The 12,580-nt window shown below is 49.8% G+C and overlaps 1 protein-coding gene across 1 annotated transcript in view; it reads left to right on the forward strand.

Moving 5' to 3' along the window:
• RRP1B (ribosomal RNA processing 1B) overlaps window positions 1-12,580 on the forward strand; it is a 37,409-nt gene that overhangs the window by 20,481 nt on the left and 4,348 nt on the right. Inside the window, exons 9-15 of the mRNA XM_007969466.3 lie at window positions 4,363-4,457; window positions 5,376-5,473; window positions 6,598-6,617; window positions 7,629-7,760; window positions 8,359-9,077; window positions 11,139-11,291; window positions 12,292-12,355. Of these exons, the coding sequence (XP_007967657.3) occupies window positions 4,363-4,457; window positions 5,376-5,473; window positions 6,598-6,617; window positions 7,629-7,760; window positions 8,359-9,077; window positions 11,139-11,291; window positions 12,292-12,355 (1,281 nt within the window). The remainder of the gene's footprint in view (window positions 1-4,362; window positions 4,458-5,375; window positions 5,474-6,597; window positions 6,618-7,628; window positions 7,761-8,358; window positions 9,078-11,138; window positions 11,292-12,291; window positions 12,356-12,580) is intronic.

Genomic DNA, 12,580 nt, shown 5'->3' on the forward strand with positions numbered 1-12,580 from the left:
GCTGTGCAGAAGATTTTTAATTTAATTAGGTCCCATCTATTTTTGTTTTCATTGCATTTGCTTTTAGATTTTTCTTTTTGGAGACAGAGTCTCACTCTGTTGCCCAGGCTGGAGTGCAGTGGCGCGATCTCAGCTCACTGCAAGCTCCGCCTCCCGGGTTCACGCCATTCTCCTGCCTCAGCCTCCCAAGTAGCTGGGACTACAGGCGCCCACCACCACGCCTGGCTAATTTTTTGTATTTTTAGTAGAGACGGAGTTTCACTGTGTTAACCAGGATGGTCTCAAACTCCTGACCTCGTGATCCACCCACCTCAGCCTCTCAAAGTGCTGGGATTACAGGCATGAGCCACCGCGCCCGGCCGAGCTGATTTTTCTGTAAGGTGAGAGATGAGGATCCAGTTTAATTCTTCTACATGTGGCTTCACAATTATCCCAGCACCATTTTTGAATAGGGTGTCCTTTCCTTACGCTTTGTGTTTGTTTGCTTGGTTGAAGATCGATTGAGTGTAAGTATTTGGGTTTATTTCTGGGTTCTCCTGTTCCATTGGTCTATGTGCCTATTTTTATACCATTACCAATACCATGCCATTATGGTGACTATAGCTTTATAGTATAGTTTGAAATTGGGTATTCTGATGTCTCTGGGTTTTTTGGGGGTTTTTGTTTTTTGGGGGTTTTTTTGCAGGGCAGGATCAGAGTCTTGCTGTGTCAGCCAGGCTGGAGTGCAATGGTGCGATCTCAGCTCACTGCAGCCTCTGCCTCCCATGTTCAAGCGATTCTCATGCCCCAACCTCCCTAGTAGCTGGAATTATAGGCAGGCGCCACCACACCTGGCTAATATGTCTTTGTATTTTTAGTAGAGATAGGGTTTCACCATGCTGACCAGGCTGATCTCGAACTCCTGACCTCAAGTGATCCACCAGCCTCAGCCTCCCAAAGTGCTGGGATTACAGGCATGAGCCACTACTCCCAGCCTCCAGATTTACTATTTTTGCTTAGTCTTGCTTTGGCTATGCAGGCTCTTTTTTGGTTCCACATGAATTTTAGGATTGTTTTTTCTAGTTCTGTGAAGAATGATGATGGTATTTTTATGGGAATTGCATTGAATCTGTAGATTGCTTTTGCCAGTATGGTCGTTTTCACAATATTGATTCTACCCATCCGTGAGCATGGGATGTGCTTCTGTGTTTCCATTAGTTTGTGTCATCAGTGACTTCTTTCAGCGGTGTTTTGTAGTTTCCTGTAGAGATCTTCTGCATCCTTGGTTAGGTATATTCCTAAGGTTTTTGAGGTTTTGTTGTTTGTTTTGTTTTTTGTTGTCGTTGTTTTGGTGGGGGGTTTTTTGCAGCTGTTGTAGAAGGGATTGAGTTTGGCCGGGCGCGGTGGCTCAAGCCTGTAATCCCAGCACTTTGGGAGGCCGAGACGGGCGGATCACGAGGTCAGGAGATCGAGACCATCCTGGCCAACACGGTGAAACCCCGTCTCTACTAAAAAATACAAAAAACTAGCCGGGCGAGGTGGCGGGCGCCTGTAGTCCCAGCTACTCGGGAGGCTGAGGCAGGAGAATGGCATGAACCCGGGAGGCAGAGCTTGCAGTGAGCCGAGATCGCGCCACTACACTCCAGCCTGGGCGACAGAGCGAGACTCCGTCTCAAAAAAAAAAAAAAAAAAAAAAAAAAGAAGGGATTGAGTTCTTGATATGATTCTCAGCTTGGTCGTTGTTGGTGTATAGCAGTGCTACTGATTCGTGTACATTGATTTTGTATCCTGAAACTTTGCTGAATTCATTTACCAGTTCTAGGAGCTTTTCGGATGAGTCTTTAGGGTTTTCTAGGTATATGATCGTATCATCGGCAAACACCGACTTTGACTTCCTCATACCAGTTTGGATGCCATTTATTTATTTTTGTGTGATTGCTCTGGCTAGGACTGTTTGTGCTTTTAAAACATCTGGAAGGATAAACCAAAATGTTTTATTTATTTATTTAGAGACAGGGTCGGCCAGGTGCGGTGGCTCAGGCCTGTAATCCCAGCACTTTGGGAAGCCCAGGCGGTTGGATAACTTGAGGTCAGGAGTTCAAGACCAGCCTGGCCAACATGGTGAAACCAAGTCTCTACCAAAAAGTACAAAAATTAGCCAGGTATGGTAGCATGTGCCTGTAGTTCCAGCTACTTGGGAGGCTGAGGCGGGAGAATCACTTGAACCCAGGAAGCAGAGGCTGAAGTGAGCTGAGATCGTGCCACTGCACTCTAGCCTGGGCAACCAAGCAAAACCCTGTCTCAAAAAATAAATAAATAAACAGATAGCTAGATAGATAGATAGAATAAAGACTCTTTTTTTTTTTTTCTTTTTAATTTTTAGACCTGGTCAACAGGAAGTAATTTCAGGAAGTAAATTTATTTATTTATTTATTTATTTATTTATTTATTTTATTTTGTTTTTTGGAGACGGAGTTTCATTCTTGTCGCCCAGGCTGGAGTACAATGGCGCAATCTCGGCTCACTGCAACCTCCACCTCCCGGGTTCAAGCGATTCTCCTGCCTCAGCCTCCCAAGTAGCTGGAATTACAGACATGCACCACCATACCATGCCCGGCAAAATTTGTATCTCCCTGTTGGTCAGGCTGGTCTCGAACTCCCGACCTCAGGTATTCCACCTGCCTGGGCTTCCCAAAGTGTTGGGATTACAAGCGTGAGCCACTGTGCCCGGCCAAGAATCTTTAAAAGAAAGAAAAAATACTCTGGCCAGGCATGGTGGCTCACACCCGTAATCCCAGCACTTTAGGAGCCTGAGGTGGGAGGATCGCTTGAACCTAGGAGTTGGAGACCAGCTTGGGCAACATAACAAGACTCTGATTCTATAAAAATTTTACAGTTAGCCAAGCATGGTGGCACATACCTGTGGTCTCAGCTACTCAGAAGGCTGAGCTGGGAGGATCAGTTGAACCCGGGAGGTTGAGGCTGCCGTGAATCATGGTCATGTCACTGCACTGCATCCTGGGCAACAGAACTACCAGCGCCCCTGTTTCAAAAAAGAAAGAATAAAAGAAATAGTCTAGTCTGGGTGTGGGGGCTCATGCCTATAATCCTAGTACTTTGGAAAGCCAAGATGGGAAGATCACTTAAGCCCAGGAATTTGAGACCAGCTTGGGCCACATAATGAGACCCCCATCTCTAAAACAAAACAATAAAAAAAGAAATAGTCTGATTTTAAGTTTGGTGTAGATAACAGAGTTGACTAAGGACCTGGAGCAAGTGTCACGTGGTCATGGGACCACATGGGAGTAGTCTCTGGGTCCCTCCGCTCCCCACATTTCTGTCAGCCTAACCTGGACACAGACTCTCTTCCAAGTGCAGTTCCAGACGTTCCCTCCCAGTTGCATTCATCAAATGCGTGCTGCACCTGCCCCATCCTCCCCAGGCCTCACCCTGATGCCACACCACTAATAAGCTTAGAGGGTTCCAGAAACAGTACATGTTTAAGATAATTTTGAGTTCTCCTGAGTCTGTTTAATCTGCTTCTTCATAAGTTGTAACACTCTGAATGTTTTAAGTGCTAAAAGTTGCGTTAATATTGGCTTCTGTTTCCTGAAGCATGCTCGTGAAGTGACTGTACTGCTGTGACAGGTTCTCACCAAGGTCCTAAACTGACCTGAGACTAGGGCCAGACTCCTGCATCCATGCTCCTACCCCTGGTGGTCCAGGGCGATGCAGTGTCCCATCCGCTTGCCTGCGTCCCTGGACAGGAGCTTCCCATTCACCACAGCCTTCGTCCTAACGGGACAGTGTGTGGGGGAGGGAATCATGGAAGGCAGCAGGGAACTGGGGTTTTATGGGTGCAAAAGGCAAAACATGTGCTTTTTCCCAGACTTATTTCCATTCCCATAGCCTGAACAATCAAAATGTCCTGGGAAATTATAAATGTCTTTGCAGAGTTTTTCTCCTGAAAGAAATTTTCTTTCGTTTTTTATTTTTTTGAGATGGAGTCTCGCTGTCACCCAGGCTGGAGTGCAGTGGCGCGATCTTGGCTCACTGCAACCCCTGCCTCCTGGGTTCAAGCGATTCTCATGCCTCAGCCTCCTGAGTAGCTGGGATTACAGGCACCCGCAACCACGCCCAGCTAATTTTTGTATTTTTAGTGGAGATGGGTTTTCGCCGTGTTGCCCAGGCTGATCTAGAATTCCTGACCTCAAGTGATCTACCAACCTCAACTCCCACGGTGCTGGAATTACAAGCGTGAGCCACCGTGCCCAACCTTCTTTTTTGTTAAGAGACACCTAATTAGACAGTGGCTTCTGTGGAAGTAGTCACTTCTGTGTATTTGATATGTCAAGAATTTGGTCTCTGGGTATATTTTGACAGCACTGGGCAAAAATCATTCCAGAAAAGATGGACTCAGTGATGAAAGAGGAAGAGATGACTGCGGAACCTTTGAGGACACAGGACCCCTTCTCCAGGTGGGTGGCAGTTGTTGCTTTTTATAGAATATGGATTTGCTGTGGAGTAGCCTGACTACAGAATTAGGGTCACAGCTAGTTAAGCTATAAGGCCTGAAGTGTAAACTCCTTTTTAATCCCTTCAGTCACTAAATGTCACCTTCCTGAGAATAACCTTATTGGAGACAAGGAAATGTAAATACAATGGGGTTTTGAAAGAGATAGTAGCACTTACTTTGAATGGCTAAGCTTTGCTCTGTTCTCTACCACGGAGCCAGCTCTAGTGGCACTTGTCAAATAAAAAAAAGTTTGCCAAGTACAGATTGCAAATCTAGCTTCAGTGTAAAAAGAAGCACACCCTCCGGCCGGGTGCACTGGCTCACACCTGTAATCCCAGCACTTTGGGAGGCCAAGGTGGGCAGATCACCTTAGGTTAGGAGTTCGAGACCAGCCTGGCCTACACAGTGAAACTCCGTCTCTACTACAAATTCAAAAACAAATACAAAAACACAACCGTGCGCACCTGTAATCCCAGCTACTCGGGAGGCTGAGGCAGGAGAATCACTTGAACCCGGGAGGCTGAGGTTGCAGTGAACCGAGATCACGCCACTGCACTCCAGCCTGGGTGACAGAGACTGTGCCTCAAAAAAAAAAAAAAAAAAAGCACACCCAGGTAAATTTTGTTGTGGGTACTCTATCACAATTTAGAAAAAAAAAAAAAAAAGAATTACTTACCCAGCTTCTTCCAGGAATAAACAGAACACACATTTTTCAAAGGTAGTGCTTGTGCTCCTGGTGGCCAAGTCCCAGCACATGCTTGTTTAGCCCGTCTGTTGTCAAATGCTTCAGTAGGGGCTTCTCTTACTAGCAGATGTAAAAGTCCAAGTCAGGCAGTGTTGTTTGGCTGCAGACTTATGTTTAGTTTCTCTTCCTGCCTAGTTTGACTATAAGGCTGTTGCTGATCGACTCCTGGAAATGACCAGCAGGAAGAACACGCCCCCCTTCAACAGGAAGCGCCTCTCCAAACTCATCAAGAAGTCAGTGACTAGAGGGAGGGTTCTGACATCATCATTCCTTTAGTTCCCATCTCCTGGTGTGGGACGAGCCATCTGCATGCTTATCTTTTTTCTTTCTTCTTTTTTTGTCCTTTAATGCATTTGTGCATAGCAATGTAATAGACACATGTAAACTGAAAAGCTTAATGGAAACAGCAGTCCCACCCCTCAGGTTCCATTCTTCCAGTGCAGCCATACTCATCTCTTAGCTGCCTTAGAGTGATGTGAAGCGTATTCATGTGTGAAATGAACCAACCAGAAACTGATGTGAAGCTGCTATTTAGGTGTCTTCTGCTGGTGTGCTACTGAGATAGATAGGGTTAATTCTTTACCTCTCCCCTCCCTCCCATGTGGCTATGCCAAAAGTGTTAGTTAATTCAGCTGTCAGCATTGACATCGCTCTGACCATAGTGACATGATGACCTGGAATTCATGGAGGGCCTCATGCGTGGCTTGCTGTCATTAGTGACAACTGTCTGATCACACTCTAGGAGCCGGGCACTGCTCTGAGTACTTTGCATACATTCAAGTATTCCATGTTAAGCCACCAGAAAGTAACTCCTGTAGTTCTGCCCATTTCCCAGCTGGGTTCCCAGGGCACAGGGTGGTCCTAGCTTGCCCGAGGTCCCTGCTATCCAGTGTCTCCTCCCCCGTGCACCTGCCCACGCTGCGCTTCGATGCTTCTTGTTTGTTCTAATGCACAAAAATTGTATAAAGCAAAACATGGCTTTGCCTTTCTCCACTGGAGAATTGAACGTAAGCAGAGACCTAAGCTATTTCTGCCTTCCGAAACAAAAAATTGAATTTCTTAGTTTGATTTGGGTGCGCCAAGTTGCATCTTTGGCCCGCCATGTCCTTGCTGGTATTGACAGTAACCGAGGGCAGCACTGGCCTTGAGCTTTTTGGCCTTTGTATTGCACCACCTTTCCCTCACGGAATTTCCTGTCTAGCCTCCCCTCCTGGAGGAGAACGTGAATTAACAAATATTTAACTATGGCTTGTATTTTTAAAATTAAATACATATGTCTACAGAAGACAGAAGGGATTTCTTTATGAACATTTGTTACTTTTTTTAATTTTTTTTATTTTTATTTTTTTATTTTTAGATTCCAAGACCTCTCTGAAGGTGAGGTGCGCCGAGAATCATCATTCACGGTGTTTTTCATGAATATGGACTCCACTGGGGGCGTTGATGCCAAACGCTGAGAAACAGGATTGAAAGAACTTTACTGAAAACCTCTAATAAGAAATAATAGTCTTTAGCCCAGGCAAAATAGCGAGGCCTCATATCTACTAAAAATGAAAAAATTAGCCAGGCATGGTGGCGCAGGCGCCCGCCACCACGCCCGGCTAGTTTTTTGTATTTTTTTTTAGTAGAGACGGGGTTTCACTGTGTTAGCCAGGATGGTCTCAATCTCCTGACCTCGTGATCCGCCCATCTTGGCCTCCCAAAGTGCTGGGATTAGAGGCTTGAGCCACCGCGCCCGGCCAAGACCCCAACTTTTAAGAAAGAAAGACTAGCCCTTACCTAGTCATACCACAGTACAGCCATGGGAAGTGACACAAGCCTAGGGCCCCCTGCAGCCTGCCGGCCTTCCTATCCTGGGCTCTCCCCTAACCGCCAAAGTGAGAGGGCAGACTGCTCTCGTGTGTGGGTACTGCGATGTTTTGGTTTGGTTTTTATTGTTTAAACTAGATGGATTTGCAGTGGCCTAGGGAGGTTTTAATTGGATACTCTATGAAGGTAAAAAAGTAATTTCTCAGGATCCCTTTCATTTGCTGTTACGTTTGGACAAGTCAGTGAAGTCACCCCATACCCCTCATGCACTAGGGACACTTGGAATTGGGAAGGGCACCAGTGAGCTGGTTGGAATGCAGAGACCACATTAGCCAGGCCCCCAGAGTGCAGCCATGGAGGGTGTCACCGAGGGCTTGTGATCCCTTGCCTTGCCTTGGTTGAGAAACCCACAAAGCTTTTTTAAGTCTGTAATTCCTGTGTCAGCGGCGCTCAGGTTTGGGTGGGAGAAACAGTGAGGAACGATGATGATGAGGCAGAAATTGGGAGGGGGCTCTTAGGCCCCTGGGGCAGACTCTCAAGCGCTTGGGGAAGCTGACAGTCTGTCACTCTGGCATCTAGGAAGCAGTATATCTCAACTCAGTTTTGCGGAGGACATTTCTGCTGATGAAGATGACCAAATCCTCCGTCAAGGAAAGCATAAGAAGAAAGGAAATAAACTTTTAGAGAAAACTAACTTGGAAAAGGAGAAAGGTAAGCTGTAAAACTGAAGAGAGGGGCCCTTCTCTTGAGGGCTCATGACTGAGCCCTTGGGGAGCGGTGTGCACCATGGAGGCATCCGAGACTTGAGCTCATGCCATCACAAAGCATTAGCAGAGCCCAAAGCTTCGGTTTGTAATGGCTGAGAGGTAAAGGTGGTTTTCCAAGTGTTCTGCTGTTTCGGTGGAACCGTGTCTCCACCTCACCTCGCTCATGTCCGCCTGCTCCCCAGGGCACCTCTGCAGGGAAGCAGGAGCTGCAAGGAGCACTAGGGGGGCAGCTGTTTGATGACCAGTCTAGATCTATGGTTTTTACCTTTGGGCCCTAAAATTAGTGGAAATCGGACTATTTCAGTTCCATGTGTGTTTATAAATGGATAAAAGGAGGGCTTCCAGTTACAGTTGGGAGTGGAGGAAGTAGGACCAGACGGCAAAGGTAGTGGGCACACCGAGTACCTCAAGGGAGACAGAAACTCTCCTGGTGGTAGAATGTCAGGAAATTGTGTCCGCCGATCATACTGTCTCAGAATCACCAGCAGGACTCTGGCCCAGCCGTCACTGGGAGGCTTATTGATGGGTTTCTGTCTTTTTAGGAAGCAGAGTCTTTTGTGCAGAGGAAGAGGACAGTGAAAGCAGTCTTCAAAAGAGAAGAAGGAAGAAGAAGAAGAAGCACCACCTGCAACCTGAAAGTCCAGGCCCAGGGGATGCAGCCCCGTCCCTGGAACAGAACAGGGGCAGGGAGCCTGAGGCCGCTGAGCCGAAAGCCCTGAAGGCACGTGTGGCCGAGCCAGGCGCAGAGGCCACGTCCAGCACCGGGGAGGAGAGTGGCTCCGAGAATCCTCCAGCCGTCCCCATGCACAATAAAAGGAAACGACCGCGGAAGAAGAGTCCAAGGGCCCACAGGGAAATGGCATCGGCAGTGTTGCCCCCAGAGGACACGTCTCAGAGTGGCCCCAATGGCAGTCATCCTCAGGGACCTAGAGGGTCCCCAACAGGTGGAGCCCAACTCCTAAAAAGGAAGCGGAAGCTTGGAGTTGTCCCTGTCAATGGCAGTGGCCTGTCCACGCCTGTCTGGCCTCCACTGCAGCAGGAAGGCCCTCCCACAGGCCCCGCGGAGAGGGCGAACAGCCACACCACTCTGCCCCAGTGCAGGAGGCTACAGAAGAAGGCAGGGCCTGGCAGCCTGGAGCTCTGTGGCCTGTCCAGCCAGAAAACAGCAAGCTTGAAAAAGAGGAGGAAAATGAGAGCGATGTCAAACTTGGTAGAGCACAATGGGGCGTTGGAGTCCGAAGCCAGGCAAGCCCAGGCTCTGGTAAGGTGGGAGCACCCGCAGGCCAGCTCGCCGCAGAGGCGCTCAAACGCGTCCGGGGCGGCTCCACTGCCTCCTGAGAGGAAGGGTGGGGGCCGGCAGCCAGGCCTCTGGACTCAGCAGCAGTTAGAATAGGGCATGTTCACAACAGCCTTCACTGAGGAGGAAATCACAGGTGACCAGTACTTCGGTTCTCCTCATCGGTCACCTTCACTTCCCCAGACCACATGTTTGGGTTCGGGAGGGCCCACTCTGAGCCGGGAAGGTTATCCCATGGGCCAGGCACTGCTGCCCCAGCGTGTTCAGGCCAGTCTAGGCCCCTGTTGAAGGCGGGTCTGGTTTTCTTCATCAGCCCATGGCCAGTCCAGGCCCCTTTGGCAAAAGAGGAAACCCAAAATTCTCTTGCCTCACTTACCTTCTTTTCTATATTCTTTTCTTTTGTTAGCTCCCCCCACCCCGCCCACTTCCCTGCTAAAGAAACTTCACTAGCCGGACCACTTATCATCTTAATGGAGAGACTTTCCTTCCCCTTGGATCTCTAGAGTCAGATAGAAATGAGGAACCAAGCTGTTGATCTGGTTTTGGGTCTGGCTCTGTCACCCAGGCTGGAGTGCAGTGGCGTAATCTCTGCTCACTGCAACCTCCACCTCCCAGGTTCAAGTGATTCTTCTGCCTCAGCCTCCCAAGTGGCTGGAATTACAGACACCACCACCATGCCCAGCTAATTTTTTGTCATTTTCCTAGAGACGGCGTTTTGCCTTGTTGCCCAGGCTGGGCTCAAGCAGTCCACCAGCCTCGGCCTCCCAAAGTGCTGGGATTACAGGTGTGAGCCCCTGCGCTTGGCCCTGATCCGCTTTTCACACCACCTGTGGGTGCACTGGGCTTCCAGACCAGGGCCAGCAAACGTAGTTTCACTGGAACAAAGCCACATGCACTCGTGTGTGCAGGTCCATGGCCACTTTCACACTGCAGTGGCAGGGGCAAGCGGTAGAGACAGGGACCTGTGGTCTGCAAAGCAGAAAATAACTCTGCCCTTCACAGAGTTTGCACACCTTGGTCAGATCTTGCTTTGCAAACACCACTTTGCGGAGGTTGTGACATCTCCTTTGTTGAAGTGGACACGTGTGGACCTGGTTAACTGGTTTGGGGCTAAGAGTGTCTGCAAGTGGCTAGTGAGTGAGTTTATGGTCAGGAAAGCCTTACCCAGGGGAAGCAGTGCACTGAGCCGGATGGCAGGAGGCCCATTTCTAGCCTCGAGTCTCTCCTACCTCACAGTGCCTTCATCTCCTCCCTGGACTGCAGCCTGTCCCTCATACCCTCAGTGCTGCTTCCTCACCAAGAGGGCCAGAGATATTGCCTTTCTTGCCGTCTTCTCAGGCCCCTGGCAGCCTGTTGTAAAGAGGATGGGGTGTTGCTTAGTCAGTCCCAGGGTCGAGGGAAGCTTTCCCCTGCCACCTCTCCCGGCGGAGGGAAGGTGCACAGGAGAAGCTCCTCAGGCTTCCCAGCCCTCCAGGCGGCACACTTGAACCTGCTGGAGCCACCCGTGTGTCGTCAGTGGCACTGGGTTTCCTACACATCTGAGAGCCCAGAACGAGATCCGGTCTCTCTCTGGGTGGCTATGAGTTGCTGCACACCCAGTGAGTGTCCTGGGCCTGCCTGTGAGGAACCCACGGCCCCCATATGGGCATCACTGCCCTCCACACCAGGCTGCCAGGGCAGTGACGATTCAGCTGCAAATGGGAGAGTGAATTATTCTCTAACAGATTAGCTTTGAAAGACTGAAATCCTCAATTTGAAGATGAAGATAAAAGTGGGTCCTTACTCTGAGAAGGCGTTTTCATCGCCCCTCTTGGCATGGTGCCATGATAGGTGGTGGTGTTGTATGTGAAGCCTGAGCTCTGCCGAATGGAAGGGCTGTCTGCAAGCGCAGTGCAGAAAACTGCAGGCTCTGGGGTGGGCTGGATCCACCGTGGGGCTCGGCCTTCCCCTTCTGTGTGCGTGGGCAACACAGCAGGCTCTGTTGTCTGACCCCTCCTCTCTGCTTCTCACCCCTCGCTCACATAGGGAAGCAGTGGGACTTTCAGTTCCCTGAAGAAGCAGAAGCTGAGGGCAGAAAGCGACTTTGTGAAGTTTGACACCCCCTTCTTACCAAAGCCCCTGTTCTTCAGAAGAGCCAAGAGCAGCCCTGCCACCCGCCCCCCAGGCTCTGCCGTCCAGGTGTGCACCCTCCCCAGAGTGACACAGCACGTTTCACCACAAGGGCACAGATGGGCTTGAGCTGACAGTGCTTCCCATGCCAGGCCTGGAGTCCCACTGTGGCCCTCTGAGCCTGCCCACAGCAGACAGGTTCTGCAGCCAGGGTAGCATGAGGTCTGGGTGGTCTGGGACCCACCCTGAGGGATCGCAGTCAGGAAGGGGACTTTGAGGGACGGCTGATCCACACATTCTGCCTCCCAGGGCTTCCAGCTCAGGGTTTGCAGAAACCAGTTTTCTCGTGAAATGTCACAGTGTTAATACGTAGGTGGTACAGGTCAGCAGTAGGAGGTCCATACTTCTAGAAATGTGGGTCAGAGCAGGAACTTGAGGAACTGCTTCCTAATGCAGACTGGATCCGCTTCCAGGAATGTGAGTAGGAAAGAAGATCGTTGATTATGGTGAACTGTTAGAATATGCAGATAGCTTGGAGTCCTTGTGCAGGAGAAGCTGGGAACTGTGTCCATTGTCCACTAAAGTGAGATTCCATTGTAGGCATCGTCTCATCGATGTCATAGAGTCTTCAAGCTAGAACTTCAGAACTCTCCAGCAGGGGAGTCTTGGCATTTTTCCTCATGGGTTCTCAGTGGTGAACTGTTTCTGGACAGTTCAGGCATCTTACACTGTTGCCTTTCTTCCCTGGATCGTAGAACCCTGTGGTGGTGATGAGGCTGTGACCGCAGCAGATGGGCCAAGAGTGCCAGCACCACTGACCCTGGGCTGGGGGAGGTGCGCGTGGGACACTGGGAAAGACAGAGGGCGGTCCTGGTGAAGCCCAACAGCAGGGTTGGTTTCAGTCTTGGCTGCGGTCCCTTTGGCCTCTCCCTATATGTGCCACTCAGTAAGCAGGAGTGTGGGCGACGTCCCCTCCAGGGCAGGTTCTCCAAAAAAACCTGACAGGGAGACTAAGTTCCTCTGTTGTACTTGCATTACTCCTTATGTTCCTGTTATTTCTCTTCTGCAGCTAAACAAGACACCGTCCAGCTCCAAGAAAGTCACCTTTGGGCTGAACAGAAACATGACTGCAGGTAAGTGGGTTTTGCCGGCGGCAGGCTTCTCTGGAGCACAGCTGCGGCTCCTGGCGCGGCTCGCAGCCTGGTTCCACAGGCGCTGAGGGGAGAGGTGGGGTCCTAGCTCCTCACTGCCCATTTCTTTCTTTCTTTTTTTTTTTTTTTTTTGAGACAGAGTCTCACCGCTCTGTCACCTAGGCTGCAGTGCAGTGGCAAGATCTTGGCTCACTGCAACCTCCTCCT

Source organism: Chlorocebus sabaeus, chromosome 2 (assembly GCF_047675955.1).
Source record: "Chlorocebus sabaeus isolate Y175 chromosome 2, mChlSab1.0.hap1, whole genome shotgun sequence".
Taxonomy (NCBI): Eukaryota; Metazoa; Chordata; class Mammalia; order Primates; family Cercopithecidae; genus Chlorocebus; species Chlorocebus sabaeus.